The following is a 15,826-nucleotide window of genomic DNA, read 5'->3' on the forward strand; positions in this document are numbered from 1 at the left end:
TCCAGAGGATCTGAATCTGTGTGGTTATAAAGGTGGTACTGGTGCTGCCCAAAAGTGTAACAGTTGCCATGTTTCCATATCAGAGTGCCTCCCCAGAGAAGTGGAAGAAAACTTGCACAAATCATACTGTCAGCTGGGTAGCTACTATTGGAGTTTGGATGGAGCAAGTAGGTTAGTGCGACTTTGTGTGGGTGTATCACAGAAGCACACTTTTACTGAAGGGAGATAAGATTCTGTTAACTTAATCTAATGTTTCCATAATAACATTATTCTGTTAGCATTAAAATACAAGTGTCTAAAATTGTGAGGTCCTTAGATCAGATTTCTTCTATCAGGATTTTGCTTGAATTATTTTGGGATGCTGGTCAACACACCTAGAATGGTCTTACATGGCATATTGAATGGAGTTATTTTGTTCTTTCTGGCACTTAAATGGCCTGCTAGCACCGCACTCTGGAAAGATTTTATCTGTTGTGGGTTTTTTTGTTTGTTTGTTGTTTTGGTTTTGTTTTGTTTTCCCCTGCCCTTCAAATAGTATGTATTAGCAAGGTTATCCTGATATTTAAAAACAAAGGAAGGTGGTCAGGCCTCCTTATGATTCTGAAGGGCCCCTTCATAATGTATATTTACATCCAGCAACTTCTGCATGACCACATTGGTAGCTGTCTACTTGGAAATCATTGTGTGTGCATAACTTTTGTAGGGAGGACTAAGACTTGAAGTATAACTGAGCACTGATGAGAGGGACTTCCAGCTCTTCTCTTCAGCTGAGTGTGCTAGCGTTGTCTTCTGGCTGAGAAAATGTTGTAGTACAGACCTGACCATGGAGCCAGAGGTGCTAGATTTCTCTTCCGAATTGTCAGGATTAGATCAGGTTAGCTGTGGATTTGTCCAGTTGTATCTTGAAAACCAGCAAGGCTGAAGAGCCTTCTCCCTATGGGTAACCTGTTCCAGTGGTATATGTTTTTCCTGATGTCCAACTTGAATGTCCCAAGATGAGATTCTGGCTGCTGCCCATACAGAGTCTGTAACTACCTTCCTGGTAGTGGTTTCCTGCAGTCTCATTATTGCTCAGCTGAATGAGCCCGGTTTCTTCAGAAGATGTATTTCAGGCCCATAGTCATATTGGTAGCCCACCGCGGGGACCCTCTCCAGCTTCTCTGCCTTCCTTTGGACTTAGGGGCCTAATCTCCAGTCATCTCTTTGAGGAAAAAAACCAAAACAATTGTCAGCTGTATTTTTTCCTCACAAATCTGCTTATGCTCCTTTTGGAGCTAGATACGAAGACCTCCTGAGTAAAAAATGAACTGACAAATTGTGCTTATGTGTTTTATGAAGGTTTTCTAGGGTGCTTAGTGTTGAGAAACTGCAGAACTCAGAATCTCTGGAATCAGTGAATTCTGCAGGCTGTAATTTAAATCATGTCTGAAGTACTTATGACTGAAGTTTTTTTGAATAAGGCTTTTTTCACTTGTTTTTAAAATAAGCAGAATGGAAAGTGATGTTACAGATAGGATTATAGTCTCTGTTCTGTAATGCAAGAGACCTGCATGTTAGTGCATTGTAAATCATAAATAGTGTCCTTTAGCAAACGTTACATAAATACAGTCAGCTATACAAATCAGAGCAGGGAGATTTCTAAGTAAATGTCATCCTGGTAATATAGAGGAGTATCATCCTATGAATAAAGCACTGGTAGGTCAAAATGAAATATCTACCTGCTAAAATAACACACTTGGAACTATGAGAGTATAAATGTGTCTAACTTGTTGCCAGCTGCTTGCAAATGTTCCGTTTAGAGCAATAGTTAATGAAAGAAAAAGAATACACTTGATAATTACTATTTTGAAATGAGCGTTAAACATATGGAATAGTTACAAGGAGAACTTTATACAGTTAAGTAACTTGTTCATGCGTAGTTCCTTGAATGTAATGGAAATACTCAAAACCATTCAGTTACATAAATATATGTTGGCAAAGAGAACGTAATCTGTTCCTAAGGAAGCTTCTGTTTTTGCTGAACAGGGCATAAGGGAGAATAACCCTTTCTAATTAAGTTGCTTTACTAGAACTGAGAGTATTCTGAGTCTCTTTTTGGTACTAAGTGTGAAAAGAATGATCCAAGCTTGAAAGCACTGAGGCTTCAGATGCGGACAGTCTGACTGACTTGATACACATATAGACATGGTGTGTGGGTAATATTGGTACGACTTTCAGAGGTGTTTTTCTCTACACAGAAACAAATTGGAAAAACACATTGAATTTTGAAGTGAATTAGTTTACTTTGGGATAAATTATTATGAAGAAGCTTAAAAATCAGTTCTGTTAGAAAAATACCTTCAATGTTAGTTGCAGCCGATACATGCTAATAAAATACTGTCTCAACATTAATCAGTTAAGTAAATATTTCCTTCCTCACTTTTATTAATGGATATTTGGGAGGCAAGAGTTAAGGAATAATAGAGGGAATGGAAGCTCACACTCGTCACTATTCAGCAGTTTAATTTGTTTTGTCTCTAAAGTAAAGCTGTAGAGTCTCCAAGGGAAGGAAAGCCAGATGGGTGTGGGAGGAAGCGGCGGATGGGGAAGCGAGTTGGGGAAGTCTGAAGTCAGGCAGTGTGAAAGAGGCAGCATTTCACATTCCTTAAAGGAAAAGGAATGATTTTGTTCCAAATATCACAACAAACAGTCAAACTGAGAACGCGTGCTAGTTCTAACCACGGCAATACTTGACATTAGACTGAGCAATTAAAATGTATGACAAGGTGAGGCTTTAGATCTTAGGACTGTTAGATGAGAGCGTGTTGCCTCACCACACATATGAACCTTGGCAGTGCCCCAGAGTGGCACACACCCTATAATCTGTTTCCTAAATAGATCTCCATTTTCTCGGTCCCTTTCTCTTCTGGAACTCCCTCAGTTCTTTTCCTTCAGGAAGTTTTTTTTAAATGAGTATGAGAACAGTTTCAGAAACGTGCTTAATCAAAACAGAAGGAAATTTATTTATCTCAAATCTTGTTTCCTGTGCAATCAAAACTAGGCTTCTCACATGTCATAACACTTGGGATGGAGAGGAACGGTTTTTTCCTAACTGTTATGAAGAGTAGTATGAAACTCTGAGGGTTGTGGACAATCGATCCTGACCCTTTCTAATGTCTTCCTCCCCCCCCAGCTTCTGTATTACCTTGTTCTAATTGTTTATACAGATCACAAAATTGGTAATATCTCAAGACACTGGGAATGCATGAGAAGTTGTTACCTTTATGGTCTTTGGAGGGGGTGAAGAAAACTTTTTTTCAGAAGTAAACTTATCCAAAGGTATTTTTAAAAAATAGCAATGTATTTTAATATTTCTCTTAAGGCTTAGGAAAGCTATACTTAGAATGTTCATGTACAAACAAGGATTCTGATATCTAAAAAGTTACTTCAGCTTCTGAAACACTTGTATTGTTTTCTCTTGTGTGAGTTACTCGTACTCAAACCAGTTTAACTATTACATATAGCTGGTATTGGACTTATTACAGATAGAAGAAAAAAAAAATTCTCAGTCAGACAATTCATAGCTTAGCAGCTAGGAGAATGCACACGATGGTTAGGGCTAAAAGTCTTGGTACCTGAGAGCTTGTTTTCCCAAGAAGACTTCTGCCCAGGAAGATGAACAAACCGTGTGTCTGTGGGACTGGCTCTGGTCCTGATTGCGTGACTTGCTGTCACAGGTGTCTGCTCAGAACAGGAATTGCCGGAGCGAGGGAAAATGGTGTTCCTGCAGGGACCGGGAGCCTGGACTCGGGAAGGAGGTGAAATGCAGGGGTACGCTGAGCACATCTTAAACATGACTATTCAAAATGAGATTTTCCAAAAGCATGAGCAATTTTTTGAAGCTCTCATCTTTGGTAAAATTTGTGTTGAAGAAGAAGAGGGCTTACCCTGAAAGTACTGTTTATTTTTCTCAGATAGGGCTTGAACAGGGGACACCGACATAGCGAAATGGCCTTTGTACTATGAAATAATTACAGCCATTGTGTTTACTCTTTTAATAAATGAACTTTCCAACAAACAGTCTATTCTCTTGTTACTGGACTGAGCCTAGCTTCAGCTTTACACAATTGTAAATTGGCAAAAATACCAAACATTTTTCAGTTTGATATGAGAACATTTCCTGTAAAACATGTTTGTCCTCCAATTTAAGAGCTTTCTTCTTGTGGTGATAATCTGCTGCGATCTGTGGAATGTGCTTGTCTTTTGAAACTTTCAGACAATAAAGCTGCTCTATGGATGTAGTGAGGAATAAACTGAGTAAGTCTTTAATACTTGTTTAGTGTCTATGTGAGTGGAATTTGTCTGAAATGTAAAAATGAAGACAATAGCAGGATAAATATTTTTTTAATAACAGAAATAAAGGTCCTAAACCTGTGTTGTAATCTACAGGCGGACTGTTCCACCCATGCAATACCTGGTATTGTGAGTTATGTCTGCGCTGTGGAACACCTGCGAGCATTTTTCAGCTGCTGGGTTCAAAAGTACAGCTCTGGTCTCATATTTTCTGGGAACCGGATCCGAATGCTTACTATCTCCTGCAATTTTACCCCTCTTAACACAGCACACACATACTCTTCTTTCTCAGATTTGGCAAGTAAATGACAGAGATTTCAGCTGCTGCTTTTAAAAATAGGTTTTACTGTATTTCTGTTGTGTTACTTGGCAGCATAATGGAATTTTTTAATGTCCTGCAGTTCATCCTCAAGCCTTGAGAGTAGATGAGCATAGTAGAATGCTTTCATCCCTCACTCCCATAAATGAAGATGAGGAGTAGCTCTGTTAATACAAATTACAGTAATGAGAAGTTACATAGAAAAAAATGTGTATCTGTACAGGTTTCCAGTTTGTTTCATTGTGAATGATAGGCAAAAGAAGTCTGGTAGAAGAGGCCAAGTATTATGGAACAGCCACCTTCTTCAGCTGTGATTTGTACACTTAAATCACAAGATTTAGTAAAATGTGCATGGCTTCCAGTTACTTCATAGGACTTATTAAAAGTTTTACTAAATCCTGGAAATGAGCTTATAAATTTTCATTCGAAGAATCATGCTAGACTCTTTCCCAGTGATGCTTTTACTCTTGGGAGGGAGAGGGGATGAATTCCTTTCCTGTGCCACCCCCCCCGAATGTCCTGTCATCTATTTTCTTTTGCAGTTTTATTGTAGAACTGAAAGTGTGGGGAGAATAAGATAAAGCAACTGTTCTTCTAAGACTTGATAGGAATTTTTTTGTTGAGGAGTGTTTGTGAAAACAAAAAATTGCAGCTCAAGTTAGTCTACAGTCATTACTGGTTTTATTAGCAGTGAGGAATGTCCCCACCAAAAGCTGAACTAAATAAAAACATGGTGAAGGTTTCGTAATGCCATATATGCTGCATCCAAGCTAGTACAGGTACAATAACTTTCTCCATGAGGAACTTGGCATAAGTGAGCTCCCAAGGTTTATTCCTGTGGCACGATGCTGCCAGTAGCAGTGTTCCTTCAGTCGTGTGACATGCAAATCTTTCTTTTATGTCCATGATAATATGAAAACTTTCCTTCAGTAGCAGAAAACTTCATGGATGCACAGAATGTTTTTCAAAATAATATCCAAACCAGCTAAACAGTGAATAAATTGTCTCAACGTGTTGCCAAATATAGTCATGGAGAGTTGAAGGGAAGGGGAAAAAATGGGAAAATTTTAGGTGGTAATAATACGAGCTTATACTATGTCTCTAATTTAAAACTTTTTCACGTGGAATTTCTGTATCTGAACATATAGAACAGTTCTGTGTTTTATAACCTTTTTATTGAATATTTTCTTTAGAGATAAGGCAGGTACATTTTAGTAAAATGGAGTAGCAAATACTGAGGGGAGGAGACAAAGCTAAACACTCGCAATGAAGACCTGAATTTTGGAGAATAACAGTACCAGTCTCCACTTGACAGTTGTTTTTCTTTCTGAATTTGATTCTTCTAGATATTAGGTTTTTCGTCGCATCTTTTGTATTTGTTAGTGAGTATCCACATTTAGAGAGACAAAGGCTAGTAAAGCTCGACTGTATTTGAAGTCTAGTATCTAATCCTAAACCATCTGCTGCACTCTTAGTTTTAATAATCTTCGGGTTCTACCAAAATGAACAATTTAGACAGGTAGAAAACCAGTTGCTCATGTGATGCTGGTCCCAAGACTGTCACAAAGAATGTGAAGACTTAGGCAAGACTCTTCCTTGTGCCCCAAGTTAATCTGTGCTGTTCTGAGGATGCATTTCTCATTTGAAATCTCTGCTGCCTTTCCCTTCCCAGGGCAGGGCTTGTGACTCAGCCCACTTAAACCTGATTCATGCACCAGATTGTCAGAGGCAGTGTTGGAGCTTGCTGTAAACCTGCAGACGTCGCGAGGGTATGGGTGGCTTTTTCTTGTGAATGAAATCCAGTCATCTGGGACAGAACCTGTAAGGACTAGGCCAAAATTGAATGAAGCTGACCTCTTGCTACTGTCAGAAAGTTTGGCTGATGTTTCATTTCTCAAGATCAGCTGGGGACTGGGAAGGAGGTGATTACTGGCATGTTTAATTAGCTGTAGTTCCCCCATACTTGGCAAAAAGGACCTACCTTAAAAATTCAATTTTTATTGAAATAGGAGATTGATGGAGAATCTTTTACCTGCTGTTAGCTGACAAAATACCAAGTGACTAATATGAAGAAAGCATCTCCTACTCTGAATTACTTATTTCCAAGTAACCTGGGGGAAAAGCTGTTATTTATTACTGAAGAATTTGCTTTTTATTTATATTAAAAAATGCCCTTCATAATTTTGGAATATAACTTAATGAGATGCAGGATTGGTGTAGGTCCTGGACATCTTCCAAGAGCAGAAATTTTTGAAGGTTGTGTTTTGCCTGGTGCAGACTGGTAAGCCTGATGCCTATATGGGGTCAATTAGTGGAAAAGATAATTAAAAATTAATTAGATACAAATTTTTGGTTAAATAAGATACTTCAGGGAAGAACCAACAGGGCTTTTGTAAAAGGAAGTCGCACTTCAAAAACCTCTTGGCCTAACTGACAAATTTGTAGAAGAAATATCTGTCAAATGGTGTTGAATATTGACTGATACCAGATTTTAGTTCAGCAAGTGCCTGAACTGTGAACTGTTGAAAAATGCCATGGTAAAACTTTAGGATATGCTTGCTCTGTTTTTACCTTCTTGCCTGAGTGTCGATTGCTGGCCACTGTCGGGAACAGAGGGTGAGGCCGGACCTTTTGAACTGAGTCAGTATGGCTATTCTTATGTTCTTGTGCTACATTGATAAGTACTCTTTATTATAAAAAAAAAAAAAAAAAAAAAAAAAAAGACCAGTTAGAAATGAAATTTTGCTGTACTGTGCTCACCACCAAGAATGTTACACTCTTATTTTTCTGTTCTCCTTCCTGCTCCGTGCGGGTGGGCAGGCACGGCTCCATAGTCCAGTCTTTGCTTGTCTCTGTTGATCCAGAGAATCCAGTCTAGAGACGCCTGTTGCAGTCTGACCTTTCTCGCAAAAGCTCAGTCCACCCTTATCAGTTAATCATTCTTGATAGACGGTCGTGGACTCACCTGTTACGATTACAGTAATGGTCTGTTGGCAAATATGAGTATGTTTAACCATATAATTCAGTCTTCTCTAATGAAATATGGAAATAAAACACAAGAAGACTGATTTTTCACTTCTGCTCTGTGTATTTCACGCTTTCGTTGTTAAGGGTAATACATTTTATATCTATAAATAACAGTAATAAATGTTTCTTTCCTAGGTGTGCCTTGCAATAGCTCATTATTCTCAGCCAACAGATCTTCAGCTTCTCTTTGCATTTGAGTATGTTGGGGAAATGTATCATCATCCAGGTAAGTATAAAAGTATTTTGATTTTTTTTTCCTATTCCATAATATGTAATTTTAGTAAGATTTCTGTCTAGAAGCAATGGCAAAAAGCATTTGAGGCTTTCTCCAGGGGTAGTAAAATTGGCTTGCCCTGCACCCAAGCTCTTACTTTTGGTTATACGTCGTACGTTGTGATAGACATTAACGACCAAAATCAAAAGAAATGTCTTTCCTGTCTGAAACAAAACAAAACTACCTATGTCAGCACTTACGTCAGCATGAATACTCATATTTCTCAATTCACGCTTCGATCCTCCTATTTTATGTCTATGTTGGTACTGTAGGTACCCAGCTAATCTCCCATCAGGCAGGCTTGTTCACCTGCCCTTCTTTTGGGAATAAGTTTCTCTTCTGGTGGTATTGCAGGAGGATTTGTGCAACTTGGGACTCCAAACCTTCTTTCCTAGAGGCTTACTAGGCAGTTCTTACCACTCAAAACCTCCACCACCCCTGCTGAGTTGGAGCACACCCTCTCTGCTCAAGGCCAATCTCCAACTGAACCTTGTCAGTTAGGTAAGCCTGAAAAAGATGCCTTTGGAACTTGATTTCTAGTGTAATGCTGTGCGGTCACTGCTTAGTGTTCCCCAGCCAATACACAGCTGAAAACCATCAGTTCTAGCATAACAAGCCTCCAGATAGAGAAAGTGCCATTGATGTAGTTCTGTGGTACTGAAATATTTACTCAGCAGCTGGCATTAGAAACCACAGATCTGCCTGTTACAAAATTTGAATGTTGTGGAATTATGAGCTCAGGCCTTCAACTTTGCACAAAAATGCATATTTTTCGTGCAGATGCCTACATGAATGAATGCCTTGTGCATGCACAAGAACTAAGTGTGCACGTGATTATGTTGCACACTTAATTACACATATGATTTTTTACCTGATAAAACTTGGGTGGTTATTAAGGTCCATGTACTCTTCAGCATTATAAAGTAATAGGGAGGAAGCCAAATTGCAGATGAAATTACAATAAAAAGTTAAACTGGAGTGTGAGCAAAATGTTAGGTTGTCACAAAATTGCCTTTACTCTGTCTGTAAAATACCGTTTGCTGTATGGAAAAGTACCTAGTGGAAGAATTCCAGGAAGGTGGGTAAAAGATGTTCCTCTGGAGCAGCAGGACCAGAGTGGCAAAGGGTAGTTTTTCTGCTGTGCTGCAGTTGCTGGAGAAGAGAGTTTGAAATACTTTGGTTTGGGTTGGGGTGGTTTTGTTGTTGTTGTGAACCCTGGTGTTTGTAGCATAGATCTCTGCCTTTGCTCTTACAGTTCCAGCACTGTGGTTTATCACTCTTTATCCCTGCTGGTCCCAGTAAAGTAGAAGTTGAAATACTGTCTTTGTGCTTTTTGAGGAATATAAAGAGCCTGCATTTCTCTGGTATATATGTAGAACATTTTTTCCTAGGCTATATTTAATAATGATATATCCTGCCATTGAACAGTAAAATTATAACCTTCATTTTTAAAAAAAAATTCGTATTTCTCTGTATACTGTCTTTGAACGACTACTTCATTCTGATTTGAGTCGTTTTCTTCGGAAAAACATAAGTAGTCTGAGTACTAGTGCAGGGCTGAAGCCGAAAGATACAGAAAGTAGAACCTGCGCAGTCGCTGAGGCCCCAGCAGAGGCCTGACGCTGTGCTCTGGTTTGTGTGGGCAGGCACACACCTGCACAGCCCCTTGCTAATGCTGGGAGCTTGCATGGGGGAGGTCACAGGGTTGAGTCTCACTTTATTTCACTTTCGTCTAAAAATTTACTTCCAAGTGTCAAGAAACAAAACGTAGTCTCTCCTTTGACACAGCCGACTGCCTCCTTGGCTCCTAAAGAATGCCCAGCAGAGGAGATCCTTCTGTATTAGTAACACACTACATCTGTTTCTTGGTCCCTAGCCACAAAATGGTAGGCTATCTTTTAGTGTGGGTGTATTAATAAATATATATATAGATATATATTTTAACCTGGCCTTCAATTTGTTTTATTTGCTGTTATTACAGCAGTAATTTTTAAAGAAAAGCTGTTTAATTGATACAAGTTTTATTTTGCTGTCTTCATAAGGTACCTAATTAAAAGGTAGCCTATGAAGGTTTCATGTTTCTAAAACATCACCAACTTTGGCATGTCGAAGAGAGAAATCCTGTGACTGAAGATAGCATTACTTCCTGAGTGTTCTTATGGCTTGCTTTCTGTCAAGCAGTACAACATACCAATTTTATGTAGCCTCTCTGATGAAATTGCAGGAAAAAATGCATTTACATCTTCATGTATCGCCAAACTGTCATTAAATCACTGATCTGTTGTAATACTTGTGATTAGGAAGGTGAAGAGTTTGATTGTTTTTCCGTTTTCTTTTTTAAATGTGCATTGATGAATTTTCTTTTCCTAGCAAAGAAGGTGAATGGAATAGAGCCAGGAGGTGGTGGTGGCGGCATTGGCAGTGCCAGCGGTCAGCAGACGCCTTTGTTTGAAACATACTCTGATTGGGACAGAGAAATCAAAAGGACAGGTGCATCGGAGTGGAGAGTCTGTTCAGTCAATGAAGGTTATATGATATCTACTTGGTAAGTTTCTAGCACAAGTAGAAGAAAACAAGATGATTACACTGTCTTTTCCTGTCTATAAAGCCTCCATCCTATGTAACGGAGCACTTCACCTCATAAATGTGCCACTCTTTGGAGAGGCTCTCAGCTGAAAGATCCTGCAAGTGTCGGCATTAAAGGAAATGTCATCTTTTGGCATCTGTTGCTTTCATGCTTTTGTATTTCCCTCTGAAACATGCGCATTTCTGAACAAATACATCTGAGCTGTACCAACGATATGTAAGATCATGCAGACAGGACAACCAGTTAGCGCTGTGGTATTAGAGGCGGGTGCATTATAGTTTAACATTTGGTAAGACAGCATTGCAACAAGAGAAAATCTGGTAAAATATTTAGGGAAAAGTAACCTTTTGTATCATATTTTTTTCCCCAAGCCTTCCAGAATATTTTGTGGTTCCATCTTCCTTAGCAGATCAAGACCTCAAGCTATACTCCTATTCTTTTATTGGCAGACGAATGCCAGTAAGTGTAGTCTTTATTCTGTTACTGTTCTTTATCATCGTACAATATTAATCTTTAAGATATGTGTGCCAATTAACATAGTTTTGTGTATAGCATTAAGAAAAAAAAAGTCTATGGAATGACACTAACCTGCATTATTTTGCGGTTTTTTTCCCATATTAGTTATGGTCCTGGAATCACCCTAATGGGAGTGCCCTTGTAAGAATGGCCAACATTAAAGATGTGTTGCAACAAAGAAGAATTGATCAAAGGTAAATGATTAGTTATGTTATTCTTTTAATCAGTTGCATAAGGTAACACAAGTGGTGACTGTGTAACACAGAGCAGCAGTTCTTGCTTCATGATGCTGTAGTGCAATAGCTTTTGAGAAACTGTTCTCCGAATCCAGTTGTGGCACAATTTCTATTCAAGGTCTGCTTCAGTTTTGAATATTGAATAATTTTTCAAATTTTAAGGGATGTTTATTTTTTAGACGGCTCGTCATTCAAATGACCAAATTTATTGATAAAAGGATCAGACTTAGTATTTTCTGTTGGTGTTGCCGTAATACAACTTAGGTTGGTGGAGATTTTCTTACCTGTTTCAGCAAGACAATGTAAAAATCAGACACTTTATTTGTGGCATTGGGAAACAAAGTTCTAGAGATTTAGTGCTACAATGCACATGGTATTTCTGTGAAATATTAGTCGTTCACTGTCCTTGATGGAAGATGAAGGCATTTAGAGCCTTGCATAAGTAGTTTACTAGCTTGGTATTTTTTGTTCTTTGATTTAATTTGTAGGGTGACTTTCTGTAGTAGTACAAACACTTGCATTGTCTGTTTTAGGCTGGAGGTCTGAGTTTTATTTGAAGCCCTGTCAGATGTCCTGGCTTTATAAACGTTATGTATGTTCTGTTTATTTAGCATAGATAAGTCTTACTAAAAATTGTGGAAAATTAAAAAATGAATAGAGTTATTTAACTGTCTGTTTAACAGCCTCAGATTTGCATTCCCCAAACGTGTTGTTTTAATGATCCAGTGTTTCTATTTTTTTGTTTTGTAATTAGCAGATACCAAAAATATTTGAGTCAGCTTGGTAGCGGGAGCAATATATCTCCTGAATATGAACTAGATTTTTTTTTTTTTTTTAAATCAGGTGCATGTTTTAGTTGTTTGCAGTCAAGGACTGTGGCAAGTTTCCTGAAAGACTTTCTCTCTTCTCCAAGAATAAAATAGCTGGCTCTTTTTCTTACTTAGGATTTGCAATGCAATAACTCGAAGCCATCCCTTGAGAAGTGACGTTTACAAATCCGATCTGGACAAGTGTCTCCCCAACATCCAGGAAATCCAGGCTGCACATATCAAGCTCAAACAGCTGTGTGTTAATGGTACGCTGGACTGTCCGTCTTTCATGGTGGTTATTTTCTTGAAATACATAAATTCTAATACATCTGGCTAACAGGAATAGTTATTTGAAGTTGTTCTGCAATGTAATCACTTTCCTTCTTGCAGAGCCTTTTGAAGAAACTGAAGAGAAGTGGCTGTCCTCACTGGAAAATACTCACTGGTTAGAGTATATTAGGTTTGTACCATTAATAAAATGATGGTTAATGAGATGTGAAAAACTTTCACCAGCGTAAATAAGCAGTGAATCAGTTGAAGGATTGTCTGTTTCAATATATGAGTTAGGTAATTATAGATATCCCAAATATGTTTTTCTTCTAGAGCGTGAACCTGTTATATTGACTGTTGTACACTTTCTTTTCCTGTCTAGGTCATTTCTTAAGCATTCTGCTGAGCTTGTATATATGATGGAGTGTAAGCATGTTTCTGTAATTCTACAAGGTAATGCAACCATATAGCACGCTGTAATTCTTAGCATTAGTATGATAGTGCAGATAAACACATTTAGATAAAATCAGCTGTAATCTTTATACATAATCCCCCTTGCTTCTAAATATTTTAGGCATTTGAGAAACTAGAAAGGAAAATTGTTCTGTTATGTAACTGAACTGTAGGACAGTCTGTAGCATCAAAGAAATATTTCACTGTGTCTTTGTGGGTTTTATCCTCGTAATGATGTGATAGAATCAAAGCTTCAGGATGAAGTTTTGTACTGTGTTAATTAGGCTAATGTCTAATTTTAATTAGGCTAATACCTAGTTTTATTCAGAGGTCCTATATACAAAAGTATTTCACTAGCAGTGGCTGCTGTTGTGTAAGGGCAAACAGATATTCCAGGAAAAAAAAAAAAAAAAAAAAAGACACTGGAAAACTTGGTCATGTCAGGATCAGAAATGTTGCAATTTCTGTAATTTTTACAAGACCTGATCACACGTGCCATATATAATGGCCTTCCAAAAACTGCTTTAGGGTGGAAAATATGTGGAAAATCTCCAGCAACATGAACACCCTCCTTTTCAGCACATCTTGGTTTAAATACCAGGTGTTTGGTGGGTGTTTCGTTTTTGATGAAGGCATGGTTGTGCTGGATACCTCAGGAACCTTTTCTATAGTATGAGTCTCAGGTTAAAAAAAAAAAAAAAGGTGTGTTTTTCTTTTTTTTTTTTTTAACTAGGAGAACAATTACAGCAGCAAAAAGCACGTTTTAAAAGAAATTTGAAGAAAAACACTAGACCTAGTTGCCACTTTTTGCTCTTTGAGATCTAATTCTGTATATGTGCATATATACCTTATGTATCTCATACATTCTGTATGTTATTCACAGAGGAAGAGGGACGGGACCTGAGCTGTCTTACTGCTTCTCTCATTCAAGTCATGCTGGATCCGTATTTCCGAACAATTGTTGGATTTCAAAGCTTAATACAGAAGGAATGGGTCATGGCAGGATATCAGTTTTTAGATAGGTGTAACCACTTAAAGAGATCTGACAAAGAGGTAAAAATGAATCGTTTTTGTTTGTGATAACACTATCTGGTTAATATGAGCCTGAACATTTATTCACACGGAAATCTTATAAGTAAAAATACTTTTTAATGCTTTCAAATCTCATGAAACTGTCAAAGAAAATGAGTCTTTGTCCAGGATAGAGTTATATTTTCTTTATCCTCTGTAGCCATCTGAGAATCAGTGAAACACCAGGTGCAATCAAGTGTTGCTGGGTTTTTATGTTTGGCTTCAGTGTTATGCATGGAAAGGTGCCACTGTTACAAATGCTAGCACAGCCCACATTTTAAATTGAAATAAAAGGGGGTTAGGAGTGGGTTTGGACAGTGTTGTTTGTTATGTTTGTTTTACCAAGGGAATCTGTTTTCATCCCCCTTGTTTTGAATGCAATGTGCGATATTTTTCGAAGTATTGGGCTGGTAGAGAAGTATGGCAGCTTTATGAAGTGATACACAGCTGCCAAACAGATTTATAGAGGGTAACATAGTGCTTGATTTTCACTATTTCCAGCTAATCTTATCTGGCCTCCTCATTGTGAAGGAGAGACTTATAAATGCAGTTGGACAAACAGCAGACGCTAGGTTGGCAGCCTTTGTTGGGGACAGTGCCCAAGAGTAACAGACAAGCAATATCCCCAGAGAGTGGAGCCAACACACTGAGGACACCGAGCACTAAGCAGAGAATGCATGGGGGGATAAAGAAACTGAAATAACAAGGGGGGAAATAATGAGAAAGCAGATGTTTTGACCCTAGGAAAGGACATACAGAAGAGAGAAACTGGGAAAATATTTCTAAAGCTTTATATAAAGGATAGTTTATACTTCTGCCATTCAGGGGCCACAGTGGAAAGAGCTAGAAAGTGTAATGAGAAGATAATCCTAAACTCTCCAGTCATTTCAAGCATGAGGGAAGTATATACATTGTGAAAATAAGGCCAAGTAGTAATGGAGGCTCATACAAGCACTAATTTGGAATTAAGAGGGACATGCAAGATGGCAGAAAGCATTTGTGCAGCTATGTGAGTATGAAGAGAGCCCAGGAAAGAACTGACTGGCTTCTTACACAGAAGGGAAAGCTGTGCAAGGTCATGCTGAGAAAGGCAGTTGCCGTGGTTGTTGGTGAAAGTGGCTGAACAGGAATAGAGGGTATTACAATTGCATAAAATCATAAAACATAAAATACTGCACATTTAGTCCAAGTTTACCCTACTGGGAATGTACCAGAGGTATAGCTAAAAACACTAATGGAGCACTAACTGCAAAGAAATTGGTATGACTTGGGAAAAGCTTATGTTAACTTTGATAATTCTCTGTTTCTTTTCCCAGTCTCCTTTGTTCTTGATGTTTCTTGACTGTGTTTGGCAGCTGCTAGAACAATACCCAGCAGCCTTCGAGTTTTCTGAAGTGTACTTGACCATATTGTACGACAGCGCACGTATCTCTTTGTTTGGCACCTTCCTTTTCAATTGTCCTCACCAGCGCGTAAAGGAAAGCACTGTGAGTATGAAGTGTTACACCTACTTTGCAAATAAGAGACTTCAGCATGCCCTTCTGGAAAGAACATCATCTCAGCTCAATGGTATTCCTTTGTGGTTTTCCAAATGTCACACTCTGTTTGGGGCAAAATATTCAGCTCCCCAGATGAATGTGATCAGATCAGGTGATCTTTGCATAGACAGTAACTAACTATGTGAGAAGAAAGTCTATTGAATTTCTTTTTTATATTTTTCTAGAAAAGCATTGTTATTGTAGATTATTATTTGTGCTCCTCTAGGAAACAGATTTATATCTGGAACTGATAAAGTAGAATGACAGGCAAGAAACAGAATTTCACATTTCAGGCAAACTTTGAAATCTCTTGACATAATTGTTTATATTGTTGAAAAAGTTGGAAAAGACTGTGTGAAGTTCAAATACTAATGCCCAACGAAGACATTTAGAA

General features: G+C 38.2%; 1 protein-coding gene across 1 annotated transcript in view; it reads left to right on the plus strand.

Moving 5' to 3' along the window:
- The window catches only part of MTMR10 (myotubularin related protein 10), a 39,669-nt gene that overhangs the window by 18,834 nt on the left and 5,009 nt on the right, over positions 1-15,826 (plus strand). The window contains exons 6-14 of the mRNA XM_065641407.1: positions 7,814-7,904; positions 10,323-10,497; positions 10,911-10,998; positions 11,161-11,249; positions 12,236-12,366; positions 12,491-12,560; positions 12,753-12,823; positions 13,707-13,876; positions 15,211-15,381. Coding sequence (XP_065497479.1) covers positions 7,814-7,904; positions 10,323-10,497; positions 10,911-10,998; positions 11,161-11,249; positions 12,236-12,366; positions 12,491-12,560; positions 12,753-12,823; positions 13,707-13,876; positions 15,211-15,381 — 1,056 coding nt within the window. The remainder of the gene's footprint in view (positions 1-7,813; positions 7,905-10,322; positions 10,498-10,910; positions 10,999-11,160; positions 11,250-12,235; positions 12,367-12,490; positions 12,561-12,752; positions 12,824-13,706; positions 13,877-15,210; positions 15,382-15,826) is intronic.

The sequence above is a fragment of the Caloenas nicobarica genome, chromosome 10, assembly GCF_036013445.1.
Source record: "Caloenas nicobarica isolate bCalNic1 chromosome 10, bCalNic1.hap1, whole genome shotgun sequence".
NCBI lineage: Eukaryota > Metazoa > Chordata > Aves > Columbiformes > Columbidae > Caloenas > Caloenas nicobarica.